The sequence below is a fragment of the Pongo pygmaeus genome, chromosome 4 (genome assembly GCF_028885625.2).
Source record: "Pongo pygmaeus isolate AG05252 chromosome 4, NHGRI_mPonPyg2-v2.0_pri, whole genome shotgun sequence".
NCBI classification, from domain to species: domain Eukaryota; kingdom Metazoa; phylum Chordata; class Mammalia; order Primates; family Hominidae; genus Pongo; species Pongo pygmaeus.
The window spans coordinates 43,583,832-43,598,268 of record NC_072377.2 but is presented as its reverse complement, the minus strand read 5'-3'; the positions used below and the strand labels follow the sequence as shown (position 1 = coordinate 43,598,268).

At 40.2% G+C, this 14,437-nt stretch overlaps 1 protein-coding gene across 14 annotated transcripts in view; it reads right to left on the bottom strand.

Annotated features, from left to right (window-relative positions):
- Window positions 1-1,498: 1,498 nt before the first annotated feature.
- The window catches only part of ZNF131 (zinc finger protein 131), a 53,273-nt gene continuing 40,334 nt past the window's right edge, over window positions 1,499-14,437 (bottom strand). For all 14 annotated transcript variants that reach the window (XM_054486963.2, XM_063664790.1, XM_054486960.2 and 11 more), the window contains 2 exons: window positions 4,305-4,435; window positions 1,499-3,302 (listed from right to left, as the gene is read on the bottom strand). In XM_054486963.2, the coding sequence (XP_054342938.1) occupies window positions 2,616-3,302; window positions 4,305-4,435 (818 nt within the window). In that variant the 3' untranslated portion in view covers window positions 1,499-2,615. The remainder of the gene's footprint in view (window positions 3,303-4,304; window positions 4,436-14,437) is intronic.

Here is a 14,437-nt window from a genome sequence, read left to right as displayed (position 1 = left end):
CCTGAGTTGTTTCAATGCATTATTGAACTTGGGATGGGAAGGCCCTAAGAACCCTAAATTTACGGTTGGCTGGGCAGAGGCGCGGGTAGCCTGTTGATCGCATTTGTGGCTGGTGTCTGAAGTGGGGGCAATTTTGTGGTACTGAGCACTTAACTTGCTCTAAATCTGGGTGGTGTCAGATTGAATTGTTGGACACCATATTGATGTCTTGAGAACTGCTGTTGAAACAGTAGAGGAGATAGAAAAGCCTCTCATCGTTCTCAGTGCACTTGGGACTTATTTCTATGTGATCATCATTGCACACTCTACTGTCCAACTTGGTAGCTCATACCGTAGACTTATCTTAAAACTCCAGTAGAAATAGAGTAGAACACTAGAGGACTAAATATCCAGTTTGCTTCAGTACTTGAAGCAAATATACATCAGTTGTTAATAGCTGTTTTATGTTCTACATAAAGTGCTTTCCAACTACAAAATGTTATTCAACATACAGTTTATCACCAGTAGACAGTTTTCCTCTACTTTTGCAATCAAATTTACTGGCATTCTGGGTACACTGATAGCTTCTATATCTTTTGGGAAAAGAAAAATGAACTATGTCTGCATCTCAAATCTGCCTCGAAAGGTCTTGACAAATGTGAAGACTCAAATAATTTTAACACTTTGATGTGCCTTTGCCCTTGATCTTTACCTTGTGGTCAGAACTCTTGTTTTAAAATCCTTGTTTCATACCTTAGCTTAAGGGCTAGTATGCGCTATTTTCAGCATTCAAAATTCACCAGATACTAACTAGCAATTTACATATTTGAGGCCACTATCTGTTAGGGTTTTTTTTTTCTTAAACAACTCAGGAACATTGGCATCCTAAGGCAAACTGAAAATTCACTGGGATATAATTTAATTATATTATCGGTATTTTCCAATTTCAAATAAAAAATATACTGTTAAATAAGCTTTGCAGTAGGTACCCAACTACCAAACAGTACACACTTGGAAGTGTTCATACCCTTATTTTGATCTTAAAAACGTGGCCCCCTTAATACAATGGTTGGCTTTATCTCCAGATTTATATCTAAATCTGACTTTTCCAATGGTGGGAAGCCACTCTCTTCAGCGTATTTTTGTAAATGTGATACCATTTAACATCAGGATTACCAAAGGGGGCTAATCGCATTGGTCTTTTACATTTGACACAGTTAAGTGGAGAATTCCTGCTGTTGTGCCTACCATGTAAGAACTATTAACACAAAGAATATGAACTTCTTCCATGCTTTTGAGCTGATTTTGGGGGGTTGGAGGTGTGATTGAAAATTTATCACAATTCATGCATCAGTCATGTTAACATGGGTAAACACACATGAGGAACTATCTCTGCCCAGATATAAACTTTCACACTGGTAATTTTTTAAAAAAGAGTCATGAACACATAATTTTAAAGTTTACTTAAAAAATGTAAAGAACACCCAATATTTAACAGGTAAAGAAAATAGCATATTGGTTTATGTGTTTGTTATATTTTATTTTCCAAGTAATACTGATTAAAAATATTTACACACCTACTTTTAAGTCCACAGTTTAGCACTCTTATTTGTATGGCTTTAAAAGTTATAGCACAAGATCTTTACATTAAGGATCGGGGAAAAAGATTCCATTCAAAACAAAGCCTGATAATTATATACATGTCTTTCTCTGTACTTTATTTTAAATACATTAATTTTTAAATGCTGCTCATCTTTTTTTCATCTGGTGGTAATATACTAGTGCAACTTTTCATCAAAATAAAGTTTACCACAGATGTAAATAAATTTTCCCAATTGAAAATGGCCCTTCAGTGGCCATTAAATAAAATTTCTCAACCTAACTTAAGTGAAAAAGAACTGGTGGTTGTCATTATAAGCAAAAATATAAAGTATTATAGCATCACCTACATTGCTCCTTACAACACAAACTTTGAAAGAACCAGAGATGCTTTATAGAAGTTCAGTTGGTTTTGAGAAGGCACATGGGTGTGGATTTTTTTTTTTTTTTTTTAACATTCTAGAAATTCTGACACCACCACTCTTTCTGTTGCAGAGATGGCATCTGTGACTACTGGGGTAGACAAGAACGTTTGTTCAAACTAAAGAAAGGCAGAAGCCAAAATTTAACTGCACAGTAACAATGCACTTTTCATCATGCAGCCTTGTGTTTCCTATATTATTCAATTTTCTAACATGCATTAGAATACATAAACTTGTATTCTAATGATTTAAGTTTGATTTTACAATATGGAAAAAATTTGAGGAAGAACATGACCTGGGAAAGAGAAAAGGAAGAACTTTTACCACAATGAAAATAGATACATTCGTACCCAACTATATAATAAGAATATAATCCATTTAAGTTTCCAGAAATATACTTCTCAAAACTCCCCCCCTTCAGTTATGGAAAAGATCCCTCCTCTGTGGCATTAAGTAGGGGGAGGGGAATCAATGTGTTTCAATAGAAACAGTTCAGCACAACAGGAAACAGCTTAACTTTGGTCCACTTGTCTGTTAGGCTTAAGGACAGTCATACTGCCCATAATCAGTTCAAAAACCCAACAAGTAAATTTAAAAATATATTAATGTGTAATTTCATTCTAAAACTGGCATAGCTGTTCTGTCCTCATTCTCTGCCTTTTCTGCTTCAGAATCCACTGTTGGCTTGGTCTCTAAATCCTCAGCATCTTCGTGATCTTCCCTGGCAGCCTCAGCAGCATCTGCTTGGCTAGACTCTCTCTCCTCTTGGTTCATGATTTCTGGGGTCGCGTGGTCCAAATCTGCTTCTAGAAGTTCAGTTTGTACTTCCACTGGCATTTGATTGACCCGTTCAACATGCAGCTCCTCTACATGTACTTCAGTACCTTCTTCAGTCTGAATTCGACCCACTTCTAGATAACTCACTTGGACCTGCTCTGGAAGCTCACTCATGTGTGAATCGTGCACCTGGCTGTCCTGGAGCAGATCTGGATGGACTTGTTCCACAGTCACTTGTGCTGAATCCACCTGAACCTGAAGCAATGGTAGCACATGCACCTTCCCAACTTGTTCTATAATAGTCATTGATGTTACAGGTTCAGTTTGCACACGTGTTTCTACTGAAAGAACTTCTTCTGTTACTAGACGCTCTGAAATATTGTGAGCATCACTGAGATGCCTCCTTAATTCATTTCCTTGCATAAACCACAAATCACATAAAGTACAATGGTTGGGTTTATCTCCAGTGTGTATTACCAAGTGATCTTTGAACTGGTCCCAGCTGTTAAACACACTGTTGCAGACCTGAAATAACCAAAAATATGATGTAGACAATACTTATATCCAAACTGAAGGAAATATGAATGCATTTATTCTCTGTAAAGAAAAGGTTGAAGGCTTATTCTGTAAATGTTATAAATATGGTACCTGCAATAGAATCTAGTCCAAGCTATTTCATAATTCTTTGGTTCATTTGGACTTCTAGCTTACACAGCTAGTAACTTAAATACATTTTTTTTTTTAAACGAAGTCTCGCTCTTGTTGCCCAGGCTGGAGTGCAATGGTGCGATCTCGGCTCACTGCAACCTCCGCCTCCTGGGTTCAAGGGATTCTCCTGCCTCAGCCTCCCAAGTAGCTGGGATTACACGCATCTGCCACCACACCTGACTAACTTTTGTATTTTTAGTAGAGACAGGGTTTCAGCACGTTAGCCAGCCTGGTCTCAAACTCCTGACCTCAGGCAATCCACCTGCCTCGGCCTCCCAAAGTGCTGGGATTACAGGCGTAAGCCACCGTGCCTGGCCACTTAAATACATTTTGAGAAACATTTCAATACTGCCTTTATTGTTTAAGCATCATATAAATTCTAGAAACATAAAGTAACAATATTTTAATTTCTCCTATAACACAGAACATTTATCAAATAATGTAATTTTTGTATTTTATATCAAATAATGTAATAATTGTTTGATATTTGATATAAAAATACACTAATCACGGGGGGGGAAATCTAATTACAGCTGAAATGCTTCCTCCAATCCCCACCCCAAATTTTAATAATTGCTCCATGGTTAACTATAGTTCCAGATTGTTATTTAGGACATAATTTTTACTGACATTGGTATCATCTAGGGTTGGGTTAAAAAAAACTAATTTAGTCCCCAAGACAATAATGTTCTTTATTCTCATTTCTTTCCAGACCATCAGCCCTTATACCTTTGCTTGAGACTCTGTTTCCCTTTGCTTTTGATGACTGCAAACACAAGACTCCTTCGTTAAGAACTGAATGCATGTATCTGCACATACCTGGCATTCGTAGAGCTTCTTCCTTCCTTTTTTTGCCCCTACTCCAGTTTGGCATGCAGTGAGGTGACATTTGAGAGTGCTATTTCTAGCAAATCGTTCATGACAATTTGGACATTCAAAAGGTTTTTCACCTATTAGAGGGGAAAAAAGATACGTTGGCAAATTAAGAAAAATCCTAAGAGCAAATAATTTTAAATGTTTACTTTTTCTTTTTGGGTAACTTTAATACTAAATTCCTAAAAGGAGAAATCACAATTCGTAATTCAAATATTTTCACCATATTCCAAAGACTTTTCTAGAAGTAGCAAAAATAATAAAATTTAATATTTAATTGTATATGTGCTTTGACAAAGATAAATATAATTTGCATCTAAATTCTGTTCCATGTCTTTGCACTTCTTAAAAAAATTATTTTCCCTTAGATGAAAATCATGATCAAGCTCTATTTTGCGGAATTGCATCATTATCCTTTCTGCATTTTTTGCACACTTACCATGTGCTAGACCAAGTGCTAGGTGATGAAGGTAAGAAGATAAACTGTCCTTCTTTGCAAAAAACTTCCTATCAAAGGCCAAGGTATAAAGATGAAATACATGAAAATAAACAAATGCAATGCACTGTAAAAGATGTGTCACAGAAAAGAGCGATGGAATATGTACTGCAGCAGCACAGAGGAGGGGATCAATTAGGCCTGGAATGAAACAGGAGAAAAGAAAGAGGCACAGAAGTATAAAACAGTACGGTGGGTGAGGAATAAGGAGTGAGGAATCAGTGATGGAGATTCTCAGATCCCTGGCTTAGAATACCAATGAGAATAAAGAAACAGGACACAGGTCCACGTAGGTTTGGAGCAGGGTATGCTGGGAAAGACTATAAATTCAGTTTTGTGTCTGCTGAGTTGAAGGTTCTCAGAACAGAGTGGAGATGTCCAGTAGATAGCTGTAAAGACAATTCTGGAGCCAAATAGAGGGTGATTTATATATAAATTAGGGGTTTTTTTTTTGAGAGTCTTACTCTGTCACCTAGGCTGGAATGCAGTGGCACAATCTCGGCTCACTGCAACCTCCGCCTCCCGGGTTCAAGTGATTCTTGTGTCTCAGCCTCCCGAGTAGCTGGGATCACAGGTGTGCGCCAGCACGCCTGGCTATTTTTTTGTATCTTTAGTATAGACAGGGTTTCACCATGTTGGCCAGGCTGGTCTCGAACTCCTGACCTCAGGTGATCTGCCTGCCTTGGCCTCCCAAAGTGCTGGGATTATAAGTGTGAGCCACCGCACCTGGCCAAATTAGGGATTAAGTGAAAGTAAAAACCTCCAGGCAGGAAAACATTTCTGAGTATGTTGTATGATAACAAAAATCAAGGGCAGAACCCAGTGAAACACCAAGTTAAAACAGTAGGTAGATGAGCTAGTGAAAAAAATGAAACAGCCAGAAGTAGAAGGAAAGGAAATAAGGAAATGACTTTAACCAGTGATGTAATTGGATCAGAAGGCCCACTGCCATGGGGCAAAAGTGAGTGAGTGAGAAGGATGACAATGAAAACTGTCAGTACCAAAATTCCTTTAAGAAGGCCTACAAGGCCAAACTTGGTGGCTTATGCCTGTAATCCCAGCAGCACTTTGGGAGGCCAAGGCAGAAGCATTGCTTGACGGGAACAGCCTGGGCAACATAGTGAGACCCCATCTCTATTTAAAAATAAAACGGCTGGCCAGGAGCGGTGGCTCACGCCTGTAATCCCAGCACTTTGGGAGGCTGAGGCGGGCGGATCACTTGAGGTCAGGAGTTCAAGACCAGCCTGGCCAACACTGCGAATCCCTGACTCTACCAAAAATACAAAAATTAGCTGGGCGTGGTGGCACGAGCCTGTAGTCCCAGCTACCTGGGAGGCTGAGACAGAACTGCTTGAACCCGTGAGGCAGAAGTTGCAGTGAGCTGAGATCACACCACTGTACTCTAGCTTGGGCGACAGAGTGAGACTCCATCTCAAAAAACGGCCTACAAGAGAGATGACTAGCTAGAGGGGAGCATGTTAATAATAGCATTCTTTCTTTTTGAGACAGAGTTTCGCTCTTGTTTCCCAGGCTGGAGTACAATGGCATGATCTCAGCTCAGAGTTTCACCATGTCAGTCAGACTGGTCCTGAACTCCTGACCTCAAGTGATCCACTGTGCCCAGCCAATAACAGGATTCTTTAAGCCAGGAGGGACATCCATTATTTATTTGTTGATGGGCAAAGGGGCAATGGAGAAAGGAGATGGAATGATAGATGGGACATGGTTTTAGAGGGACATCAAGGCATGGGACCCTGAATTGGCTTTGAAGAAAAGGGAAACCTTTCTCTAGAATAAAAGAAGAGCGGACAGGCCAGGTATGGTGGCTCACACCTGTGATCCTAGCACTTTGGGAGGCTGAGGCGGGTGGATCACGTGAGGTCAGGAGTTGGAGACTAGCCTGACCAACATAGTGAAACCCTGTCTCTATTAAAAATACAAAAAAAAAAAAAAAAATTAGCTGGGGGTGGTGGCGGGCGCCTGTAATCCCAGCTACTTGGGAGGCTGAGGTACAAGAATCACTTGAACCTGGGAGGCAGGGGTTGCAGTGAGCCAAGAACAGGCCATTGCACTCCAGCCTGGATGACAGAGTGAGACTCTGTCTCAAAAAAATTTAAAAAAAAATTAAAAACATTGCCGGGTGCAGTGATCACACCTGTAATCCCAGCACTTTGGGAGACTGAGTCGGGCGGATCATAAGGTCAGGAGTTCGAGATCAGCCTGGTCAATATGGTAAAACCCTGTCTCTACTAAAAATACAAAAAAAAAAAAAAATTAGCTGGACATGGTGGCAGGCGCCTGTAGTCCCAGCTACTCAGGAGGCTGAGGCAGGAGAATCACTTGAACCTGGGAGGCGGAGGTTGCAGTGAGCTGAGATTGCACCACTGCATTCCAGCCTGGATGACAGAGTGAGACTCCGTCTCAAAAAAAAAAAAAAGGGGGACAAAGATGAATGCTGTTACAGGTAAGTTGGGGGTTGGAAGATAAGTAATCTGCTGGAGATGGGGTGTGGACAGAGGTCTTGAATATATGGGGAAGCTCTGAAACTGCAATTAGGAAAAAGAGATAAACCAGACACTAAAGTGCTTAACTTAAGGTTTGAGATATGAATTTTCTCCAGCAGTCCTCAGCAACCAGCGGGTAGGAGTAAATAACTGAACGATTCCAGGATGGAAGGTGGAGCCCCAGTAATGAGGAGGTCCTAGATGTGAGCCTCACGCTTAAATACAATGACATAGTCAAGTAACTGAGCTATATGTATTATCTGACAAAACATTTATAGCTTATTTTGTACAATTTTTATGTGATGAAAAGTTAATTTGAGAGAAAAGACCTAATTAGCTGGATTAGTGTAATACAGAAACTCTTTTCAACTCCCAAAATGATGGGCAATATCGCTAAATGGTTTAGTGCTTTTATCAATGAATAATTTTTCATTATCAGTGAGACCTGGAAACAAATTGGCATAGCCTCTCCTTAAATGACAATTTGATAATCTTTGTCAAGATATAAAATGTGCATATTATTAGGGAGGCTGAGGCAGGCAGAACACAAGGTCAGGAGTTTGAGACCAGCCTGGCCAACATAGTGAAACCCCATCTCTACTAAAAATACAAAAAATTAGCCAGGCGTGGTGGCGGGTGCCTGTAAGCCCAGCTACTCGGGAGGCTGAGGCAGGAGAATTGCTTGAAACCAGAAGGTGGAGGTTGCAGTTAGCCTAGATCACGCCATTGCACTCCGGTCCAGGTGATAGTGCCAGACTCTGTCTCAAAAAAAAAAAAAAAAAAAAAAAAGAGAAAAAGAAAAAGAAAAAAGTGCATATTCTTTGACCTGGCAATTCTGCTCTTAAAAATGAAATTACTTGAACATATGAAAAGGCATATATACAAGTATGCTTACTACAGCATAGTCTGTAATACCAAAAGCCTAGCAACAACCTAAATGTTCATCAATAGTAGTTGATGATATACCCATAGATTAAAATACTGTGCAGCCACAGGAAGAAAATTTAAATACTCATAAATGTTCCATATATTTTTTAAAATGACTCCAAGATAAATTAAATGGCGTAATGCTGTACTATCGCATGCTCGTTTGTTTTCCCAAAAGCATGCGTGCCGGAGTGTCTATGGCTACCTGAAAATGCAAGGAATGTATCTGATAAATCAGAAAAGGATAGCAGTAGTTACTTCGAGAGATCTACTTGAGTAGAAATGAGACTCAATTTTCATTGTGCCATCTGCGCTTTTTCCTATTTAAAAAATTTAGTAAGCTCAGTAAAATGTAGAAATAGAAACATATTAATTATTTTAGACGTGTGGACAGTACAGTTTTCAATGTGCTTTCACCATTTTCTTATTTGTTACAACCCTATAAAGTAGGTATCTTTATCCTTATTTACACAGACAAGAAAAGCCCAAAGATAAAGTGACTGGTCAAGTTCATCATGCTGGCAGATGCTGAACTGGAGACGGAACTGAAATTCTGATTTCTGGACACACACTCCCTCTATGATTCCACACTACCTTTCTTGAAAACTAGGGAGTAATTGTTTCCTCCCATTCTGGTTTAGACGACTCCAAGATTCCTCACTGAGCTAGCAGGTTTCAACCCACTCCAATCTATCTTGCCAGTCATCTCTCTAGAATATGAATCTGATGAGATCTCTGCCTGGCTGAAACTCATTTAAAATGACCCAGTCTTCCAAGATATTATTCAAACTCATTTATGGAATTTATGAAAATAACTACATGATCTCAAACTCATCTCTCATTACTCTCCCTCTTTCTTATCCTTACTCTAGATCTCCCATATGATGGCCAAGTGCATGCCACATGGTTAGCCCTTCCAACCCCTTTGGCCACATCTCCTGGCATTCCTCTACTTGGACCTAACCCTCTGGCCATAATACCCTACTAACAGTGATCCAAACAATTTGTTTCCTCTCATTCCTCTGTGACTGTGTATGTTTCATTTCCTTTGCCTGGAATACCTGTTTCGGGGCTAACTCCTTTTCCTTTCTGAGTCATCAAAGGGTAACGACCCCCGGAAGCCACCTGCTATAGTTTGAATGTCTGTCCCCTTCAAAACTCAGGTTAATACTGAAACCCCAATATGGTAGTATTGAGAGGTAGCACCTTTAAGAGGTGATAGGATCATGAGGGCTCTGCCCTCATGAAGAAATTAATCCATTCATGGATCAATGAATTAATGGGTTATCATGGGAATGGAATGGGTGGCTTTAAAAGAAGAGTAAGAGAAACCTGAGCTAGCATGCTCAACTCCCTCACCATGTGATGCCCTGCATGGCCTCAGGACTCTGCAGAGTCACCACTGGCAGGGCTCTCACCAGATGAGGCCTCGTAACAGTGAACTTCTTAGCATCCACAACTGTAAGAAATAAATTCCTTTTCTTTATAAATTCTCCAGTTTCAGGTATGGTTATAAGCAACAGAACAGACAAAGATATCACCTTTGTCTCATTCCATCACAAACAAGCAACCCAGGCAGGCATTCCCACAGGATTCTGCTTACTTTGGTCAGCACTTAACATGTTACACAGATTGCACATGCTTGTCCCCCGCCAGCATATCCTGAGCTCCTTGAAGGCAGAGACTCTAAAACTGTTTTATATTCATGGCCTAGTGGTATATGGCATTATCATTACTAATTTCCAAATAAAAATAAATTCAGAGGACAAAAAATAGCTAAAATTTTACAAATCAAGCCACAGATTACACTGCATGCTTTAAGAACATACAAGAAACCAAACCATTAAACTAATAAAAACATGCAAAATATGAAACTAATGGGGTATACGTTTTGAGAATAAGAAACAGGAAGAGGACTGTCTCCTGTCTTCACAGTTTGTTACAAGGAAAAATGATCCACTTTTTAATTAACTTAAACATAGTTTAAAACTGCTTACAAACAGACCTAATTTTATTGTGCTTTACTTTACTGGACTTTTTGAAAAATTGAAGATTTGTGACAACCCCGTGTAAAGCAAGTTTATTGGTGCCATTTTCCCCAAAAGCATGTACTCATCTCACATCTGTCACTGTAATTACTGTAATATTTCAAATTTAAATTTAAAGTTTTAAATTATCTCTTATAATGAACTGTGATCAGTGATCTTTGATGTTACTACTGCAATTGTTTTGGGGTGCCCTGAACCCACACCCATAACAAAGAACTTAACTGATAAATGTTGTATGCATCCTGACTATTCCACCAACCAGCTTTTCTCTCTTCCCTCCCTCTCTCCTCAAGTCTCTCTATTCCTTGAGAGGCAACAATATTGAAATTAGATCAATTAATAACCTTACAACAGTCTCTAAGTGTTTAAGTGAAAGTCACGTGTCTCGGCCGGACGCGGTGGTTCATGCCTGTAATCCCAGCACTTTGGGAGGCTGAGGCAGGTGGATCATGAGGTCAGGAGTTCAAGACCAGCCTGGCCAAGATGGTGAAACCCCGTCTCTACTCAAAAACACACAAAAAAATTAGCCGGGCCTGGTGTTGGGCGCCTGTAATCCCAGCTACTCGGGAGGCTGAGGCAGAGTAGCTGCTTGAACCCGGGAGGCAGAGGTTGCAGTCAGCCGAGATCACGCCACTGCACTCCAGTCTGGGCGACAGAACGAGACTCCCTGTCAAAAAAAAGAGTCACGGCTGGGCGTGGTGGCTCATGCCTGTAATTCAGCACTTTGGGAGGCCGAGCGGGGGTGGATCACGAGGTCAAGAGATCGAGACCATCCTGGCCAACATGGTGAAACCCTGTCTCTACTAAAAATACAAAAAATTAGCCGGGCGTGGTAGCGGGCACCTGTAGTCCCAGCTATTCGGGAGGCTGAGGCAGGAAAATGGCGTGAACCCGGGAGGCAGAGCTTGCAGTGAGCCGAGATCGCGCCACTGCACTCCAGCCTGGGTGACAGAGCAAGACTCTGTCTCAAAAAAAAAAAAAAAAAAGAGTCACGTGTCTCTCACTTCAAATCAAAAGGCAGAAGTGATGAAGCCTGTGAGAGCAAGGCATATCAAAAGTTGAGACAGGCCGAAAGCCAGGTCTCCTATGCCAGGTAGTTAAGTTGTGACTGAAAAGGTAAAGTTCTCTAAGGAAATTAAAAGTGCTACACTAATGAATGGTAAGAAAAGCAAAATTGCCTTACTGCTTATGGAGAGTGAGTAACCTGGATAAGAGATTAAACGAAACCAACATTCCCTTTAGCCAAAGCCTAACCCAGAACAAGGCCCTTTCTTCAATTCTATGAAGGTTGAGAGAGGTAAGAAGTTGCATAAGAAAAGGTAGAAGCTAGAAGAGGTTAATGAAATTTAAGGAAAGAAGTCATCTCTATAACATAGAAGTGCAATGCAAAGCAGCACATGCTGATGCAGAAGCTGTAGCAAGTTATCCAGAATACCTAGTTAAGATCACTGATGAAGGTGGCTACACTAAACAACAGATATTCAATGTAGACAAAACAGCCTTGTATTGGAAGATGCTATCTAGGACTTTCATAGTTAGGGAGAAGTCAATGACTGGCTTCAAAGCTTTAAAGGACAGATAACCTTCTTGTTGGGAGCTAATGCAGCTGGTGACTTTAAGTTAAAGCCAATCAGTCATTTATCACTCCAAAAATCCTAGGGTCCCTAAGAATCTTATTACATGTACTCTGCCTGGGCTACAGAAACAGAAGAACAAAGTTTGGTTGACAGAACATCTGTTTACAGCATGGTTTATTGACTATTTTAAGCCCACTGTTGAAACCTACTGCTCAGAAGACTCCTTTCAAAATACTACTGCTCACTGACAATGCAGCTGGTCACCCAAGAGTTCAGAGGGAGAGGTACAAGGAGATTAATATTGTTTTCAGTCTGCAAACACAACAGCCATTCTGCAGCCCACAGATCAAGAAGTAATTTTGACTTTCCAGTCTTATTAAGAAATACAAGGCCACACCAGAGACGCATGCACAAAGATGATAAAACCATGTAAGGACACAGAGAGAAGGTAGCCATCTACAAGCCAAAAAGAGAGGTCTCAAAAGAAACCAACAGATTGATCTTGGACTTCTAACCTCTAGAACTGTGAGAAAATGAATTCCTGTTGTTAAAGCTAAAAATAAAAAAATTAAAAAAATTAGAAAAAAAAGAAATACAGGGCCAAGCACGGTGGCTCATGCCTATGTTCCAACCCTAGGCAACGTGGTGAAACCGCGTCTCTACAAAAAATAGAAAAATTAGCTGGCACACATCTGTAGTCCCAGCTACTCAGGAAGCTAAGGCAGAAGGATCACTTGAGCCCAGGAGGTCGAGACTGCAGTAAGCCATGATCGCACCACTGTACTCCAGCCTGGGCAACACAGCAAGACCCTGTTTCAAATGAGAGAGAGAGGACAGAGGAGAGGAGAGAAGAGAACAACAACGATCTTGGAACTAATTACCAGTATAGAAATTGGTTGAAGTTAAAAAACAATGAAGTGGGGGTTCAGTTTGCTTTACGTGCTCAACTGTTCCTCCAATGGGTATATGGTTCAGTAATTTATAACAACTACTTAAATTACTTATCTCACATCATTTCTAAGGGAAAGACAAGACATACAAGATAATGTACTTTAACCCTATATTCTGCTTCCAATACAAAATAAAAAAATCTAAGATCTGAGAGGCATATTTAAAGATATCCAAAGTGGTCCGTGTTGTGCTATTTTCTAAGAGGTAAAAGTCAGCAGGCAATGTTTTGGGTAAAAGAGGTAACTGCGGCTACTTTCACATTCATAGGCTATAAAAGCTACTGATTATCCTAATTATCTGCTGGGGTACTGGAAACTGCTATCGAAGTTTGCAAGTTACTTACCAACGTTTGTTTATTGTGCTGCTGGTGTAACAATTGTTTTGCATAATTAACCCAATTACCACAAAAATGTTCACCAACAGACTATTATTCGTTTTCTAAGGACCAAAAATTGTAACTATAGGCAGTTTCCAAATATTATATAAAACAGGCAGGTGTCCCTTGGTGTATATGTGGGGGATTGGTTCGTATAGCAAAATCCATGCACACTCAAGTCCTGCAGCCGGCCCTGTGGAACCACACATACTAAAAGTTGGTCTTCTACATACATGGGTTTTGCATCCTGAGAATACTATAATTTTGATCCACATTTAGTTGAATGAAATCTGCATATAAGCGGATGCAAGCAGTTCAAACCCACGTTGTTCAAAAGTAGACTGTATATACATATGTTTGAAATCAGAAAGCATTTTCCCAAAAGATTTCATAAACGCCTATTAGTTATCCCAACTAAGTACCTTAAAGACTTTTAAATCCATACTGAGCCTTAAGTACAAGATCCCTTTGCTATTTCTGTATTTACTCAGTCCTCGAATACTAACAGTAAGTTTGGACAGTGAGGGGGATAACATCATCTGAATCTATGTGGTTCCTTAATTTCAAGTGATGTATACCAAGTGACAGTGACAAATCTATTTTAAAAAAACTTTTACCAGAAGCTCTCTAAACTCCAGCATCAAAGAGAAAGATTCTGAATACTGTAGGATATCTATGTTGTACTTTCTGTATTAACAGTCTAAGCAGCCTTAACCACCACATATAACAAAGACTTGGGGACAAATGTCCATAAGTCTGACACTTAGCATGCTTTATTAACTGCTCTCTCCATACCCTTGTAATAGTAGGTTTAGGGACTATCCAAGATTCAATTTGTTGGTGGTAGCTACTGTGTCTGGTATAGGAGACCCAGCAAAGATTGTTTGGGGAGTGGGAGCAAGCAAGAGACCTGAGCAAGGTCAGGGACTCTTGACAGGGAGACGACTGGAATAGGGGATGAAGAACTATGTGGGTGAGGCCCTGAGGTACATTTTTCGGGACATTTCCATCATGCCTGCATGGCTCCCAGGAGAAGTATAAAGACCTTATTCTCCTCAGCTCCCTGAATGTCCGCCAGTCCTGATATATTTGTTGTTGAAAAGGTGGAGAGAGATGGACATATATTGCCTACTAACCTACTGCGCCAAAGCAGGTAACTCAATGTACATTAAGAAGTATAAACATGGGCCACATGTGGTG